The 18,918-nt window shown below is 39.9% G+C and overlaps 1 protein-coding gene across 2 annotated transcripts in view; it reads right to left on the bottom strand.

Moving 5' to 3' along the window:
* rimbp2b (RIMS binding protein 2b) overlaps nucleotides 1-18,918 on the bottom strand; it is a 77,758-nt gene that overhangs the window by 16,418 nt on the left and 42,422 nt on the right. For both annotated transcript variants that reach the window (XM_061037649.1, XM_061037650.1), the window contains exons 4-13: nucleotides 18,161-18,283; nucleotides 16,649-16,753; nucleotides 14,031-14,081; nucleotides 13,634-13,654; nucleotides 11,286-11,490; nucleotides 10,138-10,286; nucleotides 9,214-9,293; nucleotides 8,594-8,703; nucleotides 7,648-8,514; nucleotides 1,767-1,939 (exon numbers count right to left, since the gene is read on the bottom strand). In XM_061037649.1, coding sequence (XP_060893632.1) covers nucleotides 1,767-1,939; nucleotides 7,648-8,514; nucleotides 8,594-8,703; nucleotides 9,214-9,293; nucleotides 10,138-10,286; nucleotides 11,286-11,490; nucleotides 13,634-13,654; nucleotides 14,031-14,081; nucleotides 16,649-16,750 — 1,758 coding nt within the window. In that variant the 5' untranslated portion in view covers nucleotides 16,751-16,753; nucleotides 18,161-18,283. The remainder of the gene's footprint in view (nucleotides 1-1,766; nucleotides 1,940-7,647; nucleotides 8,515-8,593; nucleotides 8,704-9,213; nucleotides 9,294-10,137; nucleotides 10,287-11,285; nucleotides 11,491-13,633; nucleotides 13,655-14,030; nucleotides 14,082-16,648; nucleotides 16,754-18,160; nucleotides 18,284-18,918) is intronic.

The raw sequence follows: 18,918 nt of genomic DNA, 5'->3' as shown, positions 1-18,918 counted from the left end.
AGCATTATCAAACATGCTGAGAGAAAGAGAAATATCTATTTGAAAAAAGAAACTACTTCAAAACTATTATGGATAGACAGATATGAGTTCTTAATATTACAAATAATAAGCCAGATAAAGTTTTAACTTTTCTACCCAGGGGGATACTCCATCAATGTAGCTAAAGATAGCCAAGCTCACCTGAAAAAGCCAATTTAGCTTCAACACGTTCCATTAAAGAAGTCCAGCCTCATCCAATGAAGGCTGACTAAAGACACGTACTCAAGGTCTATAAGAAGCCCAAATGTATGGATGACAGGAACATGATCTTATGTATCACAGAGAGGGGAAAGTTAGAGTGACGTTTTTTTTTTCAACGGCTGAACAAACACTGCTGATGGAGCTGAACAAAGAGTATAAAGATGTTATTACTAAAAACTACTGCAGTCATTAATAAGGCCAGGGAGATGGCATGGCAGAACATTTCAGACAAACTAAATGCATAAGTTATGGAAGTGTTTGCAAGTGTGTTTTAAAATAGTGTTGTCGGCCAACTTGTAACCAACATAACTACAACGCATTTATGAAGCAATCTCAGCAGACCATAGACCCTCTGGCAACAAATAGAAATACATTCTAAAAACGTCTTCGACAGTGTTAGAATAGAATATATAACTTATGTTCATGTATAAACTGGCTCTTTACCATGTATGAATTGGCTGATGCCTGACTGTATTTCATCTTTTTATCTTTCTTTGTATCATTCTTGACCATCTTTTTCCTTTCTTTCTTTTCATTCCTCTTTTTTCAAACTGATCAAATATTTTGCTACTTTATTGAAATGTAAATCTCCCCTGAGCATTAAAAAAAATCTTCTACAGTGTATGTGTACGTAAGTAGCCTTTAATGAAATGTCAATTTTATTGTAAAAATGTTTCTTAAAATGTATAAATATGGACAACTGTAGCCACAAAAAAAAGAAAATGACACAGACCACTTCACCTGAGGAGCTCACACCAGGAGAGGAGCTGGCACTGAGCTTTAATTAAGGATGGCCCCAGGTTGAAGGAAAAGAAGGGGGGGGGGGGAGATATCTACAAAAATGATTCCCCCAGGTGCCCGGGATAAATATGTCGAAGGTATCGTCCACTACTTTCCCTCCAGCCAATGAGAGAGGGTCCTTGTGGAATGTGAATAATAAATGTCATAAGGATATTTTTACATTATTTAATTTTGAGATGTGAGATGTTTCAGGATTTAAAAAAAATAAATACATGACATGAGTGATGTGAGGGCAGAAATTCACCTGACGGAACGGTCTTTTGAGAGTCTGTTTCTACCACACAGTTGCTAACCGCTTGACTGTTAACCTGGTCCGGAGCAGACTTGTTCACCAGCATAAGTTACTATGGTAACTCAGCGTGGATTCATATAAGTCACGGTGATGGAACTGAACTCCCACGAAAACCATCCAGACTTAATCCTGCTTCATGGAATACCCCCCTGGCTTGTTCACAATCATATCGCTGTCACATAAACACAACAAAAGCAACAGCTGCTAGTGGTAAAAAAGATGTCAAAGTGACAACATGGAGCCTGTAACACCTATGTTTTTTGAGGTTATGTCATAAGAAATACTTGTCCCTGGAGGCATCAGCAGTATGTCATTTCTCCAGGAGATGGCAATAAAGCGTTACTCAAAGAAGTCCCCTCTAAGGGAGGCAAAAGCTTCCTGTTCAAAGATATGTACTTCAAGACAAATTCTAGTTGATCTGACATTAGGGTACCTTTTGTCCCTTTGTGCACACGGCGTAGCCAATCACACAGGCGCCGTTGGAGGTTCCTGAAGACGTCAGAGGCGGCGGCTTCCATCTGACCTGTAGGATCCCGGGCGACTGACCAACCTGGACCTGCACCTCTTGGGGAGGGAGAGGAGGCCCTGGCGAACACAATACACTCACTGGATAAGGAGAGAAAAGAAGGCTGAACAGTGGTTCAAGCATTTCTTTCTAATTGATGAAAGCATACTTTGCTGACATAGGCACTATGGACTTCTTGCATTCAATAACCAGTTCACAGTGGTATACAATAAGAATATTCTTATTCTAGGGAAACTGTATTGTAGATCACAGGTTTATAGTACTGTTATAGTACAGGCTAAACATGTGATGAAACAGAGATTAAAATCAAAAATCAAAATGATTCTAAAAGAATTTCTAATTCAGTCAAATGAACCGCTGACATGTTGTAAACTTAGCAAGTGGCATGTAAATATAGACTTAATTAAAAGCACTGTTTTGCGTGCATTATTTTTATTTCCAGGTTGACTTAGTGATGTTTTGTTTAACTGTGTGCAGGTTCAGACTGTGAATCCTTAGACTAATTCATATCGTGTATCAAGCTCAGGCGTTACATTGAGTTTGCCAACATTCAGCCATCAGTGTACGTAGAAAATGTCCTGTTGCCAAATTCTCCCTGACAAGATTTTTCAGAGCGTGAAAAAATAAAAAAACAGTTTGCTATTTTCACAATCTGTAAGTGCTGCTTGCATACTAAACAACATAGCCATCTGTGCAGTGCTGCTACCCCCAGCCCAGCCCAGCCCCTCAGCCCCACCCACAGTCACACAGAGAGGGAGAGGGAGCAGATTCAGTCAGCGTGCAGCTACATATATGTGTGTGTCCAAGAATCCACAGCAATGCAACCTTAATCACATTTCCACGCTGACTGTCAGCAGACTAAACACACAGTGTTGAAACAGCGGTGTTGGCTGTTAAGACGTTTAATTTCCTCTTGTCATCTCTAAACTTTGCCCGTCATAAACAAGCTCCTCTGAGAACTGGCATTAGTCTTTAAATTCATGTTCTAGAGGAGCCACTTTTACTAATACTGGACCCAAAAACAGACACTGATTTCAAAGAAGGGAATCAGATGATACCCCATCTGACAACATCAGACAACATACTAAACATGTTTAATGGCTAATAACTAATAAGGTCACTTGTTCAAAGAACACGGGCTGGATGCTAAAGGCTAATAAAGGCCATCAGGAGTCTGATTGTGTTATTGACATCAGTTGTCTGCCATACTGAGACTTTTTCAGACACCTCTAATCAACATGTTCAACAGTTAGATAATTTAATGAACTCTCAGTTAGCTTGACAGCTGCCAACAGAATATGTCAATTCAAACATTAGCTATACTCCCTGTGCGTCCTCCCTTTAATCCCTCTCTTTTATCCATCACTCGACCTTTCAATCTCTCAAGTATGCTTTTAATATCTCTGTTTGTCTCTTATTATCTGAACTGCTTGCACATCATTCCGGTACTTTAACAATGGATTTTTTAATCTACTGTGTAATGTGTATGAGTGACAGAACAGAAGATTCCCGTGATTAATCAAATGTTTCAGTATCAGTTGAAGGCTTAATCCCCAAAACCCTTTTTCATAAGGGAGTCGCCCCAAATTGAACCTTTGAAAGGCTTTGCTCCTTTTCTCCCATGCCCCGATTGACTTCAGTTACAGATGTGACACAATAACTCTGTCCAGCCCAGAACTATAATGGTTCCACAGCATCCTAAAGAGAGATTCTGGATCTGATAGGACATATTCACAATGGGATGCATCAATAGACGATAACCTGGGTCAGTTCTTGGAGGAGAAATAGCAATGGACTGAAACTCCCCCTCTATCTGCCCCTCTTCCTCTCCCTTTCTCTCCTTGCAGAGGAAAGCCATAGAAGGGTTGTAAATCTCAGAGGAGGAGAAATACCTGAGTTTTTCTCTTTACTAAATATTGAACAGGGTAAACTACTGGTCAAATCATTCAGTAATAACTCTTATGTTTATAAGCTTTTGTTTCTTGACAGTAAGGATGTCAGCATTAAATGGTTAATCACGATTAATTAAGGTCTGAAATTAATGCATACATCTTTACATCGCAATTAATTGCATGATAGGAGGATAAGCCTCCACAGTGTTTATCTTTAGTCACAGTGATGGAAAAGAAGGACACTGCTGCATCTTTAAATGTCTCATTTGACTTGACTCCCAGACAGTTCAGTAGAAGAGTGAACAGTAATATCCACCTCCAGACATCAAACATTTCCATTTTTTCCATTTCCTTTTGGTTATTTTAATTTAGTCTTTGATCCATAACCAGTTCCTTTTTCCGTGGTTAAGTTAAAGTCGTACCCTTCAATCTAGCAGAAGGTTCTTAATCTGTTTCAAAATAAAAGTCAGCTTCCTCAAATAGCAAGTAAAGCACGCTCAGATTTAGACAGGAGACATAATAAGACAAATTGTAATTATTAAATGCGGAGTAATGGATTTTCGGACATCGAACATCGAGATTTACTATTGGAAAAAAGCAAGAAATCAGGATTAAAATTTTTAATCGTTTGACTGTCCTACTAGATACTTTGGTCCAACTAACTACTGTACGATAAGAGAATTAAATGGGATAACTGTCATGAAAATGCCATTTATATAGCATGTTGCCATACAGCTATTGTTCAATGAACAATGTTGGTAATGAACTTCTGAAGAGATCATTTGTTGGACCTGTAGAAAACATTTAGAATAATGTTTTTTTATCTAGCTTTGCCTGTGATTATGTGTATTTCTGCTTTCTTCTATAGACTAATGCTAAAGTGAAATGTCGTGTATCATCATGTTTATTACTGCTAATTGGACAATAGTGGTGAAGAAATGTGACCTTGTATGTGACAGCATCCCAATTGGATTGATTTGATACACCTGAAGACAAACTAAGAAGTTATAGACCCATAAATATAAAACAAAGGAAGAAATGCAACTTGAGATGGCCCCAAAATGTGGCCCCCATCTTCTCGGATCCCAGATCAACTGGGATCTGTCTGCTCCATTTTCTCTTCTTTTCTGTCTTCCTCTCTTTCTTTCTTTTAATATTTTTGTAACTTTTCTGTATTGCTTTAGCTCTTTTGCTTTTGTGATTTAGATTTTTGTTTTTGAGACACCTTCTTCACTGCTCAAACAACTTCCTTTGTGTTATTTTCTATGTTTTTGAACTTCTCCATTAAATGAAATCAGCCAGCAAAGCAAGTCTGTTTATCTTTTGCACCTGAAGATATCTCAGTTTTTATACATCAAAGGTTTTATCGTACGGCCAAATGGTATGATCAACTTGAGACAACTTTAAAGAAGACTTTTCAGCTTTTGACTTCAGCTTCTAAAAGACCAGCATCTGGAGCAGTACCTGCACTCCTGCCTTTGAACGACAGATATAAAGTTAAACTCCAGAGTCTGCCATGTGGACACTTTTGGCCAGCTGTGATTCATCCCTCCTCGTCTCCATCACCTGGCTCTACATGCTGGAGAGCTGGTGTTGCCAGGTCGGAGTCAAAGTGGCTCACTGGACCCCCACTGGAGAAAGTTCCTCTGTGAGACAACCCCACATCAAGTAGACCTCGAACATGAAATGATGATGAGGTCAGAGTCGAAGTGGGATAGTGCTTTAAATTATCTCAAACTCCAAATGTGTAGGACTTAGATTACATTAGTTAGTTAACCTCTAATCAACCTAAAATCATTTCCTTCATCACTATAACCCAGCCAATTCTGTTTCTTATTCGTTCATTTTATATTATCTGTTCATGTGCTTATTTACTCCCTCATTTATTCATTCATTGGTAATCATTTTATTTAAAGAAAAAGGTATTATTTATCGCCAAAGTCGTTGTCTGTTTATTCTTTTTCAGAGCAGAAACTGCTGGTCCACACATTCGAGAACTTGAAACACAGAAATTGAGATTGATTATAAACAGATGTTCATTTGTTTCCTTTCCTCCTTAAAGGAGGTGGAGCCTCTTACGATGCAAAATTATGAATCATCGATTTGTAAAACAAACTTTGGTAAAAAAGTAAGGTCATGAATGATTCATTCATCTGATCACCTTTTAATAGCTACAGCAGTTTTAATCTACATGTTTAATCATGATAAATTAAAGTTACATTAAATGAAAGTCTTAAAGAAGCAATAATATGGCACACAATTGGTTAACTAAACAGTGACTACAAATTTGCACCCAAATAAAATCATTCTCATAAATGTAGCTGGCTGTGGAGAGAAGAACTCCTATTAAATTCTCACTTAAAATATTTTCCCGCAGCATGACAGTCAGGCTGTGAGACTCGAGTTAGCGCTGGCAACAGCCTCAGCATCAACAAGCCTCAAGGGAGAAGAAATCCTAGAGATCTACGCTCAGTATTTACACTAATTTGGCTTCAAGAGCCTCTTGTTTCCAGGGTTATGTAGCTTAATTCAAGGAAGGATTTGTCAACGTTATCTCATTGCACTCCTTTTTTTTTTTGTGCTGCCATGCCATGTTTCTTATCACAGCAATACACAAACAAATCCTTGAGGGCACTCTAAAAGTGGCGGGGGGGAAATGAAAATGGCTAAGATGTTTGTCAGGTTTGTAAAAGTTAAGGGCTTTAAGCCTGAGGCCGTGTAAATCCAAAAGGACTGTGTTGGATGTAAATGATCAGATGGCTTCCGTTGTGTCATATCTGATGACTTTGAAACTAAACAAATACTAGAACACAAAGAAAGAAATCCGATTGGGTTAATAGAAGTCTAAATGTCTTTATCATGAATTCACCTCAGAGCTTTGAACCAAAGTTAGTTATTAGTATCTGGAAAAGCATTCAGCATCTATCTGACATTCTGATCAACCTTGTTTCCAGCCAAAGCCGGCTGGAAAATTCTCTGTTAACCTCAGTGTGCACTACTAGCCCAGCACCAAATAGAAACAGACAGAGTTATGCACTAGCCAGTTAGAGAGAGCAGATCATTTTGCAGCTGGAGAGCAAACATTTTTCTCAGGTAGTAAAGAGAGCTTCATGGAGCCTGAACACATTGAATAAAGCCTTACACTTGCCAGTTGACCAAACACATCACATTACCTTTAATCAGTGGTAATATTGATTTTATATCTGCTGAATGTTTCAAATAGCAACTACAAAATTCACCTTAACAGCTTTAGACTTCTGTTAAATAGCCAAATAATGCCATGTTAAGATTTAAGTTGAAGCACAACTAAAATAGACCTACAAGACTAAAAGCCCCGAGCCACATTAAGGACTTAATGAGAATGTCCTTAAGTAGTCCGCTGCTCTGAGCCTATTTCTGACATTCTGATGCTTAAATGCTCAGAATAAAAATGCTCATGTATAGCATGTTTAAATTTGAACATATTCCCTAATCCCAGGTCAGTAGCTTGCTTACATTTTGATTAAAAAGTATTATTTATTTATTTGTTTATTTTGACAGAGACAGTGTATCGTCTATTAATTGTACCAGAGTTAGCTATAAGCTAATTTACATCTGTTTTCCCTGGATTACACAAAGTCAACTCTTAACCAAATGACAAAACTAGATAAAGAGCAAAGAGTGCTGTGTACATATTATTTTATGGAAAAATTTCACTCTTGACCAATGTAGTATATAGACAAACCCACAGTATAAACTACCATCCCTTCACCCATATCAGCATTGCTAAAAATTGTACCAGTGGGTCTAGCCGAGGCTATAATGTACAACCATTAACTACATACTAAAACACAGTCACTGCTGGGCTGTGGTTAACTGATAAAAGTTCTGATGTGAATAATGTTTTTGAGACTGACCTGCATGCTGAGTGCAGAACTCCACAGATATTTCCCTCTTGTCCCTTTGATCCATTGGAAGCTGCCAAGGCACCTGATGCGGCTGCGCCACAACCTTCACCTTGTAAACGGTCATGGGCTTCAGGTTGAAGAACTTGTACTTATAGCCTCCCGCTTTGACCATGTCATATTCTGCACCGTTCAGAAAGATGGTGTGGCTGTAGTTGCTGTTGCTGGGCATCCAAGAAAGCTCAGCAGAGACCTGCGTTATGCAGTCCACTCGCAGGTAGTAAGGTGCCACCACCACATCCTTTCCCACGAGCAGAGTGCACCGCAGCTCGTCTGACGGGCCTCGGTCGGTGATGCTCTGCACTGTGATACGGTAAGTGTTGGTGACCAGATTGAGCTTTTCAATTAGAGACTTTGTCCTGCCCCCGTAGGGGACACTCATGCGCAACTCCTTATCCACCATGACATTGTAGCCACTGATGGTGCCCCAGCCAAGTGGGACTACAGGAGCATCCCAGCCAATAATCACACTCTTTGCAAGTTGTTTAATCAGGTTGATGCGGCGGGGATAAGGCACAATGTCTTCACCAATTTCGTCAATGTTGACATCAAAGGTTCCTGTCCCGTTGCTGGAGGAGCCCAGGAGGTCTATGCCCAAGCTGCTGGTGCTGAGACAGTCTAGTTTACTGTCACACAGCAGGCTGCTTATGCCTGTTCCTTTGCCCACCCCATGTCTCTGTGTCCCCAGGCTACTGTGGTTGAGGTAACCAGGTTCTTTAGATACTGTGTCCCTTGGTTGGGCAGATGTTTTCTCCTCATCTTTGATAAAGTCCACAAAATTGGATGGGACCAGTCCCCGCTGTCCATCCAGCAGCTCTCCTGAGAAACAAGGAGGAGACAGTTGGTATTGTGGTGGTAATGAGTACAAATGTTTAAGGAATATAAAAGCAGGTCGGACCTTCATAAAAGCCATCCTCATCCATCGTTCCGTAAACATAGAGGTACTTTCCTGCCACCAGGGGGAGCTCAGCCTCAGGATGCTCATTAGGCCCATCATAAGGATTGTAACTAAAGCAAAAGACAATAATCAAAAAATTAACCATCAAACTGTATCATACATTTCTCAACTCCAGTTCTTCAGAGCCTTTTATGTCAAACACTATAACTCTCTAATAGGTATTATTTGCTGAGTGCTGCAGCTGAGTGCAAATATGAAGTTTGTTACTTTTTATGATTGATTTGTTTTTTCTACAAATTGTAGACAGCTGAGGTTAGGGTGTGGGTTGGACGCATTGGCCATATTCATATTTGTGCTCTGAGGATTCCAATTATTTTTTGTGCTGACAGGTAATTTTCCATAGAGATAGAAACACTGAATCATCTTTAAGACCACAGCCCGAAGCTCTGTGAGAGAAAGCAAAGAGTCTCAGCAATATGTTGTCCATGAATTTTCTAGCCAGTTAACTCCACTATAAAGAGGAATGTAACATCTTCTGAATGAAAGGAGAAAGTATCAAAAGTACAGTAGGTAATAAAGGAACTATGTGTTGTGTGTACACATACATTGCGTATACTAACCTGTACCTGGCGATGCACAGACGAACTTTCCCTGTGAACCTTAGTTTGGACCTGGTCGTTGAGCCGAGCTCCTTGTCCATCTACAGATGCAAAATAATCTTGGTTCTCACATCCAATGTTACTCTTTCACCTTTCACCTCATTTTTATTTCATAACCAGAGAGGCATGCTTTATGATAAGCTGAAATGTTGTTTGTTTTTGATGGAGGTAGAAGCTGATTAACTCATTAAAGGGAAACCCCTTTAATTGTTAGAATGGACATGCATAGATGCTCAGAGGTCAAATGTAAATGCACAAATACTGGTTCTTCTAATCAAGGTGCTTGTTCTTTGCATTACAATGAACATCTGCGATCTGCAAATCAATTCAATTATTTCAATAAAAGTACTATCACAATGATTTGTCTTTTGTTTTATGTTTTTATCTCCTGTGTACACACATTTGGATCAATTTTAAAAAGTCAGCCTCAACGAGTCTAACTTGAAGGCCTGGATTTTGTTTCCGTTTTCTGTTGTTCAGCCCAAACAAGACTAAAAAGGAGCAACATTTAGTCCCAGCATTGCACTGTACTGTTCTGTACTGTCAGAACTGAGGGATGTCAAAGTGTTATCGAAGTGACAGCGCTCACTGAGTGCTGTCTTTGAGACACTCTTAACTATGTGTCACTTGGCTGCAGAGGTTGAACCAGCTGACTACAGGATTTGATTTGGGTCAACAGGACAGACTAAAGCATCTACATTAAAGGGGATTTGTCCTTAATGCAGCCTCACATTGTCACATTGTTTAGGATTCCTAAATAGTCTTTCATTCTGTAGCTGTAAGATTATTAAACATGTTTTTTAAAGATGACATGCAAAGTGTAAAATGGGAAACTGGGCAAGATAGCATAAGAAATATGGGATGAAAACAGACTAGAACAGTTACATCAGAGAGGAAAGCCCGTGCTGGGCTGCGGGTTCGACTCCGAGTGAGGAATGTTGGCTTGACTGAGAGGAGCTCCGGCTTGTCTCCACTGATCTGGAGCGGCCGAATGAACTCAGATATCAAAGATCTGCTTGTCGGAGCCTCATTGCCTGCGAAACACAAACAACTTCTCTCATCAGATCCTCACAGTTCAATAACAGAACTTATATCAAGCCTGTGACACAAAATAGTGCAAAAACTACACACTGTCAAAATCCATTTGAAAAAAGAATATACAGATCGATAAGCCATTTACCTACACTACAAGATCTACCCTAATCCTTTGAAGAGTACAAAATTGTTAGATTAAATAATAGCTCTAATAATTGATGTCCTTGAGGAGGTTTTTAAATGGAAACCTAAAAAAAACGTTTTTTGAGTTTCAAGTGATCTGTCAAATTTATAAAACTTAATTAAAGACGTCATAGCAAGTGTTGAATGATACCTGCTCCTGTAATAAGTGAGGAGTTAAATATAGAATCAATAACTATGTCCTAAGTTATGGGCTTTTCCATTATATAAGAAGTTATATTCTCAGATAGCTGGCAGTTTATGTACAAGCAGTACTGTATATGTACACAATAAGCCCTGCTATGTACCAATGCAAATAACTTGATGTTTCAGCCTATGCATAGAAATGTGGCCATGCACTTCTGGCTGCCATGAGCCCAGGAGGAAGGCCCCGTTTTGAATGTTGTGTTTAAAGTCTGCAACGAACAATACTAATGACTCTACCTTTAGAAGGTGACAGACAAACTGAAGACAAGATTGAATAGCTAGCCGATATTTCTCACTATGACTATTTCAGTTTCTTTTTGCAGCAGATTACATCAGAATCCTATCACATTTCTTATTCAGCTGTGATTTCTTTCACCTCATTGTAACTCTTCTTAAATGTAAACTCAGTTAACTCAGTTAAACTCAGTTATTCATCAACTCCAGTCACCACATTGATTCAAGGTGGTTGGAAAACGTACTGTATATAAATTGATATCACTGTTTTATTTGCTTGCAATACTCACGCTCAGTTTATACATAAGACCAACCTGCCCATACAGAGTTTCAACATATTTTTGAAGCAATCAGCATCTAAAAGATCTTTCACATACCTTTTCCTATGGGGGCAGCCAGTCCATTGAGGAGCTGGGACAGGGATTTGTTGGGCGACCCCGGGGATTCACATAAAGTCAACGGTTCTGTGCTGAGGATATCAAACTTCCCGGCTTGGAGCCGGAACTTCTCCAGCTCCTTTGACAGGAGGTTGAACTGCTCACTCTGATTCCGACATTTTTCCTCCAGCTCACGTACTTTGGCCTGATGGTGGTGAGGAAGAGTGTCATTGAGAGGGGATTGAGAGACAGAGAGACAGACAGAGAAAGAGAGAGAGAGAGAGAGAGAGGCGGATAGACAAGGACAATGAAGGAAAGGATGGGAAACAAGGAAAACAACAGAAGACAAAAATAAGGAAACTAGTAGATGAAAGACAGAACAGACTGCACACAGAAAGACTTCAGTGTAAACACAGATTTACTTTCTACACAATAGAACATGGGAAGAGATCTACTGAAGAACTTAAAACATGAGGACCAGTCAGTTCAGAGAAAACTTCCTATAATTAGTTTTTAACTTCCACTGACAGCACACTATTCAAACCACATGCAAAACAACAGTTAATGCAAAACACATGAAAATTAAAAGTAACTTGCCTCTAGGCAGTTTGCATTACCAAACTGCACAGTGTCCGAGAGGATTAGTTTGATTTTATTTTATATTTCCTGTTATTGTCAAGTAATCCTTCGAAAAGACCAAAGCCAAAAATAATTGTATTCTACCCAAGTATTGTCTGTGTCAGAGCCGGATATATCTTACTCCTCTGTGCCATAGAGCTCCATTGTTGTCAACAAACTATTAAAAACACATCAATGAGCCAAACTGGGGGAGCATGTTTTGTCATCATGATGAAATTTGGCACTGGAGTGTATTTTTAAGACAATTGCTTTAACATTGTCCTGCTGATTTAAAAACTCTCCTGAGCACCAAATGTGTGTTCAACCGCAGTAGAGAATAGTCCCTGCTTATGCAGCATTGGTTTGGTTTTCTTGTGATGTATGTTACAAACAAAAGTGCCCAGCTGCTTCTATTACAAATAGAAAAATAATTTATGCCAAAACAGAACATCTGTTACTTCCTGATTAGGAATGAATCGACCTGAAGTCTTTCGTTGAAGCGGTCTCTTTGAGGGATTAGTTGTCAAATCATGAAAATAATAAATAACACCAGTTATTTATTATAATGCCAGGGAGACTTTATTACACATCCTAAAATTGATTCACTTAACATAGTCATTTGAGCAGGCATAATGGAAATTCCAGGTGCTAGAGCATGATTTTTGATCACGTTGACAGACAGTAAAAAAAAATCAATATTATACCGACAACAATGGCACCGAAGCCACCATGGAATTTACTAGCACTGCCCAACACAGAACAAAGCCCCCCTGTAGGTCCAGTACATCCTTTGCTGTTCTGTCAAGACTATGGGTCTATTTCATGCACACAGGTTGTTGCTCAATACAACATGCTGTTAGAAGAAAGATGCCAGAAAGAATGAGTCTATTTGTGTTAAAAAAAACATCCTAAATACAGAGCTACTTTTTCCAAAGCATCATACGGTTCTCAGCTGTATCACAAACACATGCTGCATAACACAATGCATTGCTACAGTAAAACAGGATCACATCCATCACTGCTCAGTGATGTGAACTCCTGATAAAAATACACTTTTATACTGTTTCACATAATAAAGATCATATTGACATTACATATATTTAATGAAAAAGTTCAAAGATAGATTAAAAATGTACATCTATCCAAATGCCTCTGTGTTAAAATTAATTTATTGACTGTCTTTTTTTGCAGTCTGATATTTAGTTTGTTTACATCAGAACAAGCACTATAAACAGGTGTTTGGTTTTATGAAGTTAAATTTGCTTGCCTCAGTATGTTGATGGGTTTTCATTATGTGGAACTGGGGTGCGTCAGTGAAGCCCCAGGCATTCGTCTTTGATTTAAGGCGATCCATATTCTGAATCTTGATTTTACGTCTGGAATCTTTTCATCAATTGTTAAACGAATGTTGCTGAATTCTTCTCTATGATCAAGTTAGAAAGACCCCCACTTTATGCTGTCAGTCAAGTTCCAGACTTTTGAACTTCTGAGTTTGCTTTGATGGAAATGTGAAACAGAGCTGAGTGGGTAGCAAAGCCCCAAGAAATGATGCAGCCCTGAATAATTCTGAAAACCAAAAAGCATAGATCACACATCAGATTAGTTCTGAACTGATGAACTGATGATGCTTAGTGTTACCTTTTGCTTTTTGAGTACCATTTGTACACCATGTAAAAACTGAAAGGCCTAAGAGAATATCAAGAAAATAAATGAAAACAATTCTGAAATACCTGCATGCTGTCCAAGTGGTTCTGTATAAGCATAAACACACACCCATTCAGTAAAAAGAGATGTAGGAAAGAAATAAAGCACGATTACACATGTGATCACTCATACACATCATACAGGCACAAAAACAGTTTGTATCTACTTTAACACTGTCTGTCTGACATGTTGTTTACAACTGGCTCTAGTTCAAGCGTTTACTTTACAACTCTTTTTACATCACATTTACAATATAAATAAAGCTATCTACTGTATATACTCAGCCAATACTCACATCCTGAAACACAGGGACTAAAAAGTATAATGGATCTAGTTTTACAAAGGTCTGCCCCAGAGCTGAATGTCCCCCTATCCTGCAGCTCCAAAGAGAAACACACCGTCAAGCCAGCGTCAGACACTCACCTCTAACAGATGGACAGCGCCTTCATGTTCCTTTTTTGCTTCAACCTGAGCCTGGAAAACAAAGTGCACTGTTTCAGTTCAATTTCATTTACATTTCAGATTTACTTTCAAACATCAATGAAAGGCCTTCATAAACTAAAGTGGGAACAGCTTTTCAGTCTCCGTTTCTTCTGGGTTGAAAAGAAAGCAAGCATCCCTGTCCACCCTACATGAGGACATGATACAGGATTACAATTATAGTCAGCAACAGTGCCTTGATTTCAGCCCAAATCAGTTGTTACTTAACCACAACCAGCTTAGGTTACTAAGGCTTGTCTGACACCATCTTTATTTTCTTATAGTGTCTTACATAAGGATTTACCCTCCTTGAACCTCTCTATATGTTGTCAGTTGACAATTGCAAAATAAATGTATTTTATTGGGGTTGTGTGAAATGGATCAACACAAAATAGACAGTTTTTTGAAGTGAGTGGGAGTAGGAACATTTTGTGGTATTTACAAGTATTTTACAACAAATATATGAAAATCTTTCATATGTGAACATCAAGGAGGTTGAATATTTATGAAAAGGCACATTATAATGTTTAAAATTAAATGCATCCAAAATTAATTGGGAATGCATTAATTCGATATTATACGATACTTACCTATGAAGACCACTTGTCTTTGAGCACTTAACCAGGGGTCATTAACTACCAGTCCAAGAGCCAGAAATTGGCCCACAAATACAAAAAAAATTTGGCTTTACTCATCGTATTGATTGTTTCGTTTTGTTGGGCTGAAACTTCTAAATTACACCTTAAGGACAGTTAAAATTAAAATTTAGGGAAATACCGATCTCCCCTTTCTGGTCGAGGGTTATACAGGACGCTCAATCACTCCCATGACAGGGCAACCAGCAAACACTTAAGGTAGTTACAGATGCAAATTTATATGCTAAATGAAGCTAAGATAGCTGGCTGTTGGTTGTTGCCTTTTGCCTTGAACACAGATGTAGCAGGCGCTCTCAATCTTCTCATCTAACTATCTTTCACTTTTACATGAACACCTTTAGAAATAACCATCAGCCTTCTACACCAACCTCACTCCCACACTCTCTCTTTCTACACTGAAAAGAAAGGCTGACCTGGAGCATGGACACTTTCAAGAGGAATGCAGGAGTAAAAGCTGCCTTTCTGCAGTCATACAAGGTATTCAAGTGGCCACAACCTGACCACTGGCCCCACAGGTGGTTTCAGTTTGAGGCACCAATGTAAACTGTCCTGACAATGTCACATATCTCATACTCCAACTGAATTAAGACAAGTCTGTACAGGAAATATTTCTGCAGTCACTTCTGATGGTCCTTTTGAACAATTAACAATTTATCAGGGTCAAAGTTTGAATGGTTATTGAAGCTATATCTAGAAAAATGGCCTAGATTGAGGCTCTCTGCAAACAGATATCATTTTGAACCAATTAAAATGATGTTCCATACATAACAAATAGATGTGACGAGTATATTCAAAGGGAATAAGGGTTTGGGTTTATAGAAGCACTGAACTGTATAGAAACGTAGCATTATACACGCAATCTTTCTTTTGGGAACTAGAAACATCTGTTGAGTGTTCCACATGAATATGAGAGCATCTGTGGGCTTCACAATTTCATAAATCTACTTTGCAGGCAATTAATTTGAGAGAATGCAGAGAGCAGCCTGTGTCTGAGGGAAGATAAGGCAGTAATGAGCTTCTGTTAATGAGAGAAAAAAGCTGAGAAGTTGGCCTGTGAAAGGCTGACTGTGAAGTTAGAGCAACACTGCAGCAACAGCAACACTGGGGGTACACACATTGTTTCAAGAGCAGGCATTGGTGACAATTCCTATCACGTTCACACTATCAGCAATCTCAGCCATAGCAGGGCTTGCTTTGACATTACAGTCAGCGCCAGTGCAAAGACTTGGATGCCCGACCATCAAATGGCCTGGGCCAGCATTTTTGTTTAAAGCAAGCCTCGAAAAAGTGTCATATCTGCTCTTGGCTTTGAGTGTTTGATTTGCTTCCCTCGTAACAAACACGAGGAGTGCTCCTGAACTGTTCAACTCTCAGGGTATGGAGAGTGATGGACAGCTGAAGGATGGGGTAAAGTGGAAGCACTATGAGAGCGGTGGTGAAAATAATGAGAGAGGTGAGTGCTAAAGCTTCCAGAGAGCCCAATACTTTCATCTGCTCTCTATAATATTGTTTTTTTAAACGGATATATTTATTATTATTAGACTTTATTAATCCTACAAGGGGAAATCCAATTTTACACTCCATTGTTGAACATGCTACACACACACTGAAATACACACACATGTACAAACATGATCCTACAGACATGCACTAACAGAGAGATGTCAGAGTGAGGGGGCTGCACAGCGAGCGCTCTGTCTTGCTCAAGGGCACCTCTCCAGCTACCAGACCAATTTCCAGACTTGGTATGCACCAGGACTTGAACCAACGCCCCTCCGGTTCCTAACCCAAGTCCCTACAGTCTGACTTTTTGTATCGCAGCGCTGCTCGACAAAAAGCTTTTTGACCCATGACACAGGCGTAGGCTGGGAAAACAAGAAATTCAAAAAAAGAATTTCCCCTTACCTTCTGAAGAAGGTCAATCTCCTGCTGCTTTGCATTGAGTACAGCCAAGGCCTGTTCATGCTCCAACTCTAGCTGCTGCCTCCGCTCCGCAGCCTCGCGCATATGCTGTCCGCAGGGGGTGCAGGGGTGGAGAGCCAGGGTGAGGATTGTGGAGGGGGAGCATAGAGACGGCTGCTGTTAGTGGAACTAAAATCTGAACGGCAATGAGCCAACACAAAATGCATCTCCAGTCTTCTCCTCCACACTCAGAAAAACAACACAGGTGTAACATGTGCACACATATCACACATAAAGACGCTGGTTAACAGTGTACTGACCTTTAAACCGTTAAAAACAAGTAACATAAACTGTGCTTTAATAAATGCCACGTGAGAACAGTTTATGCAGAATGATCTGCAGGACAGAGATCAGATCAAATGTTGCACCAAAGTGCTTATGGATGAGGACTTGAGATGCTTTGCTGTGTGAACAAAAAGACCAACATCAATCCACATTCAGGTTTGCTGCCCCCTTTAGGTAACACAATACCTGTTAGAAGTCAGGTTAGTGAGCCTGTTTGAAAGGCCGACCTCAGCCACGTCATCTTTGCATGATCAATACAGGGTTTATCGTTACATGAAGGGTGAGCAAACTCGGGGGCGTGCTCACTTGTCTGTGGTCATCCATAAAAACAAAAGAAGCCATCCAATAACAGGGACTGAATGCTAGGCTCTTCATCACACAATATACCCCTGTCATCCAGTCACATTACTGCTCCCACTATATGTGAATATTTATCAGGTGGAAAAAAGCAAATGACATTTTCATGCCAGTAAAAATTGAGGTCTAAGATAGGTAATGTCATCAAACTTGACATTATCATCATGAAGAGTGACTCAGTCTCTCTATCCCCTCTTCTTCCTCCTCCTGTTATCATTAAGGCAAACTCTGTGTCCTGCCTCATGCAAAAAAAATCACATTCCTCATCACAGTGCTGTGGTCGTTTAGCCAGGTGACCATTCATATGTCTGGTAGCAGCCCACGCATAAAGGGAGAGATAAGCACAGCCACTGAGGTGGACAGACAGCATTCCGAATGGGAATAAATAGGGCTGCTCCCTAACAGGCGGACATGGCAGTGATACCTTGTAAATCTAGCAGGGGCAGAGGGGGCAGGGAAGGAGTGACAGGGGCAGGTCAGGGAGGGTAGGACAACATGAAAGGGCACAACAGGATAAGAAAAGAGGGCAGACTGCTCCAAGCTTCTACTCTTTCACAGCTCCTGGGGTCAGACCTCCCAACACGACACTGGAAGGCAACAGACATGTCAGGGACATTAGACAGTAAAGCTGAAGAGAACCAGATGGAGGCAGTGTAGCACACAGGTAGGAGAAAAGGGGGAACTGGCAAAGGGTCAGGCTGCATAAAAACCCCTGAATTAGGATCCCAGCATTGACGGACTACAAGAACTAGAAATGCAAGCAGCACTGACAGGTAGTTGAGTCAGTTCTGGCCTTAGAGCTGGTTTCCTCACCTTGAGCACCTGCTCTAGGTTCTCCAGTTTGTCTTGGAGCTGGTTCTTCTCCCACAGGGCTAAATCTCTCTCCTGCGTCACAGCACCAAGGGTTTCTTTGAGATGGGCATACTCAGACTTCACCTGTGCAGGGAATAAGCAGGGAGCAAAGAGACTGAGAGTGCAGCTGTTCTGCAATTTATTTCCGCTGGCAAAATTAGGCCATTTTAATCTGCTTCTTTATTTACACTTGGTCAGGTGCTAAGCCTTTTTTTTTTTAGGAATACTGCACATCTTTCTTTGTATAAATGAGCAAGGTCATTTCCCATCTCCCCTACAAGAGAGGTAACTCTTTCAAGTTACCAGGCCTGCCAATGTTCTCCTACCACCCAGAGTTTAATGTACCAAAACTCTCTGATGTCTCCACCCTGTGTTTCAGAAGTAACAATGGTCAGATACAATGTTCAAATGATTCAAATGATGGATATTGTGCACATTTGCCGACCTTTTACTTTATAGCAAGCTGTTCGATTTTGTGTTGGAGCAGGCTAAGTGCAGGAGTCCTGCTGGGTTTTTGCTGCATTGAGAAATTAAATGTATCCCGCAGAGTTGTAAACACACTCATTGTTTCTCATCACAATGCGCTGTGTGTATCCTGGAGATTTACCAAACATTCTGAAAGCATTTACGCCTTTTAAAAATAGCAACAACATCTTCAATCCTGTTTTGTTTACTTCATGTTATGTGAACTATTGAATGCTTCTCAGAGCATTTCACTG

The sequence above is a fragment of the Labrus mixtus genome, chromosome 5 (genome assembly GCF_963584025.1).
Source record: "Labrus mixtus chromosome 5, fLabMix1.1, whole genome shotgun sequence".
NCBI lineage: Eukaryota > Metazoa > Chordata > Actinopteri > Labriformes > Labridae > Labrus > Labrus mixtus.
Note: the sequence above shows the minus strand (reverse complement) of the source record. Positions and strands in the feature narration are given on the sequence as shown.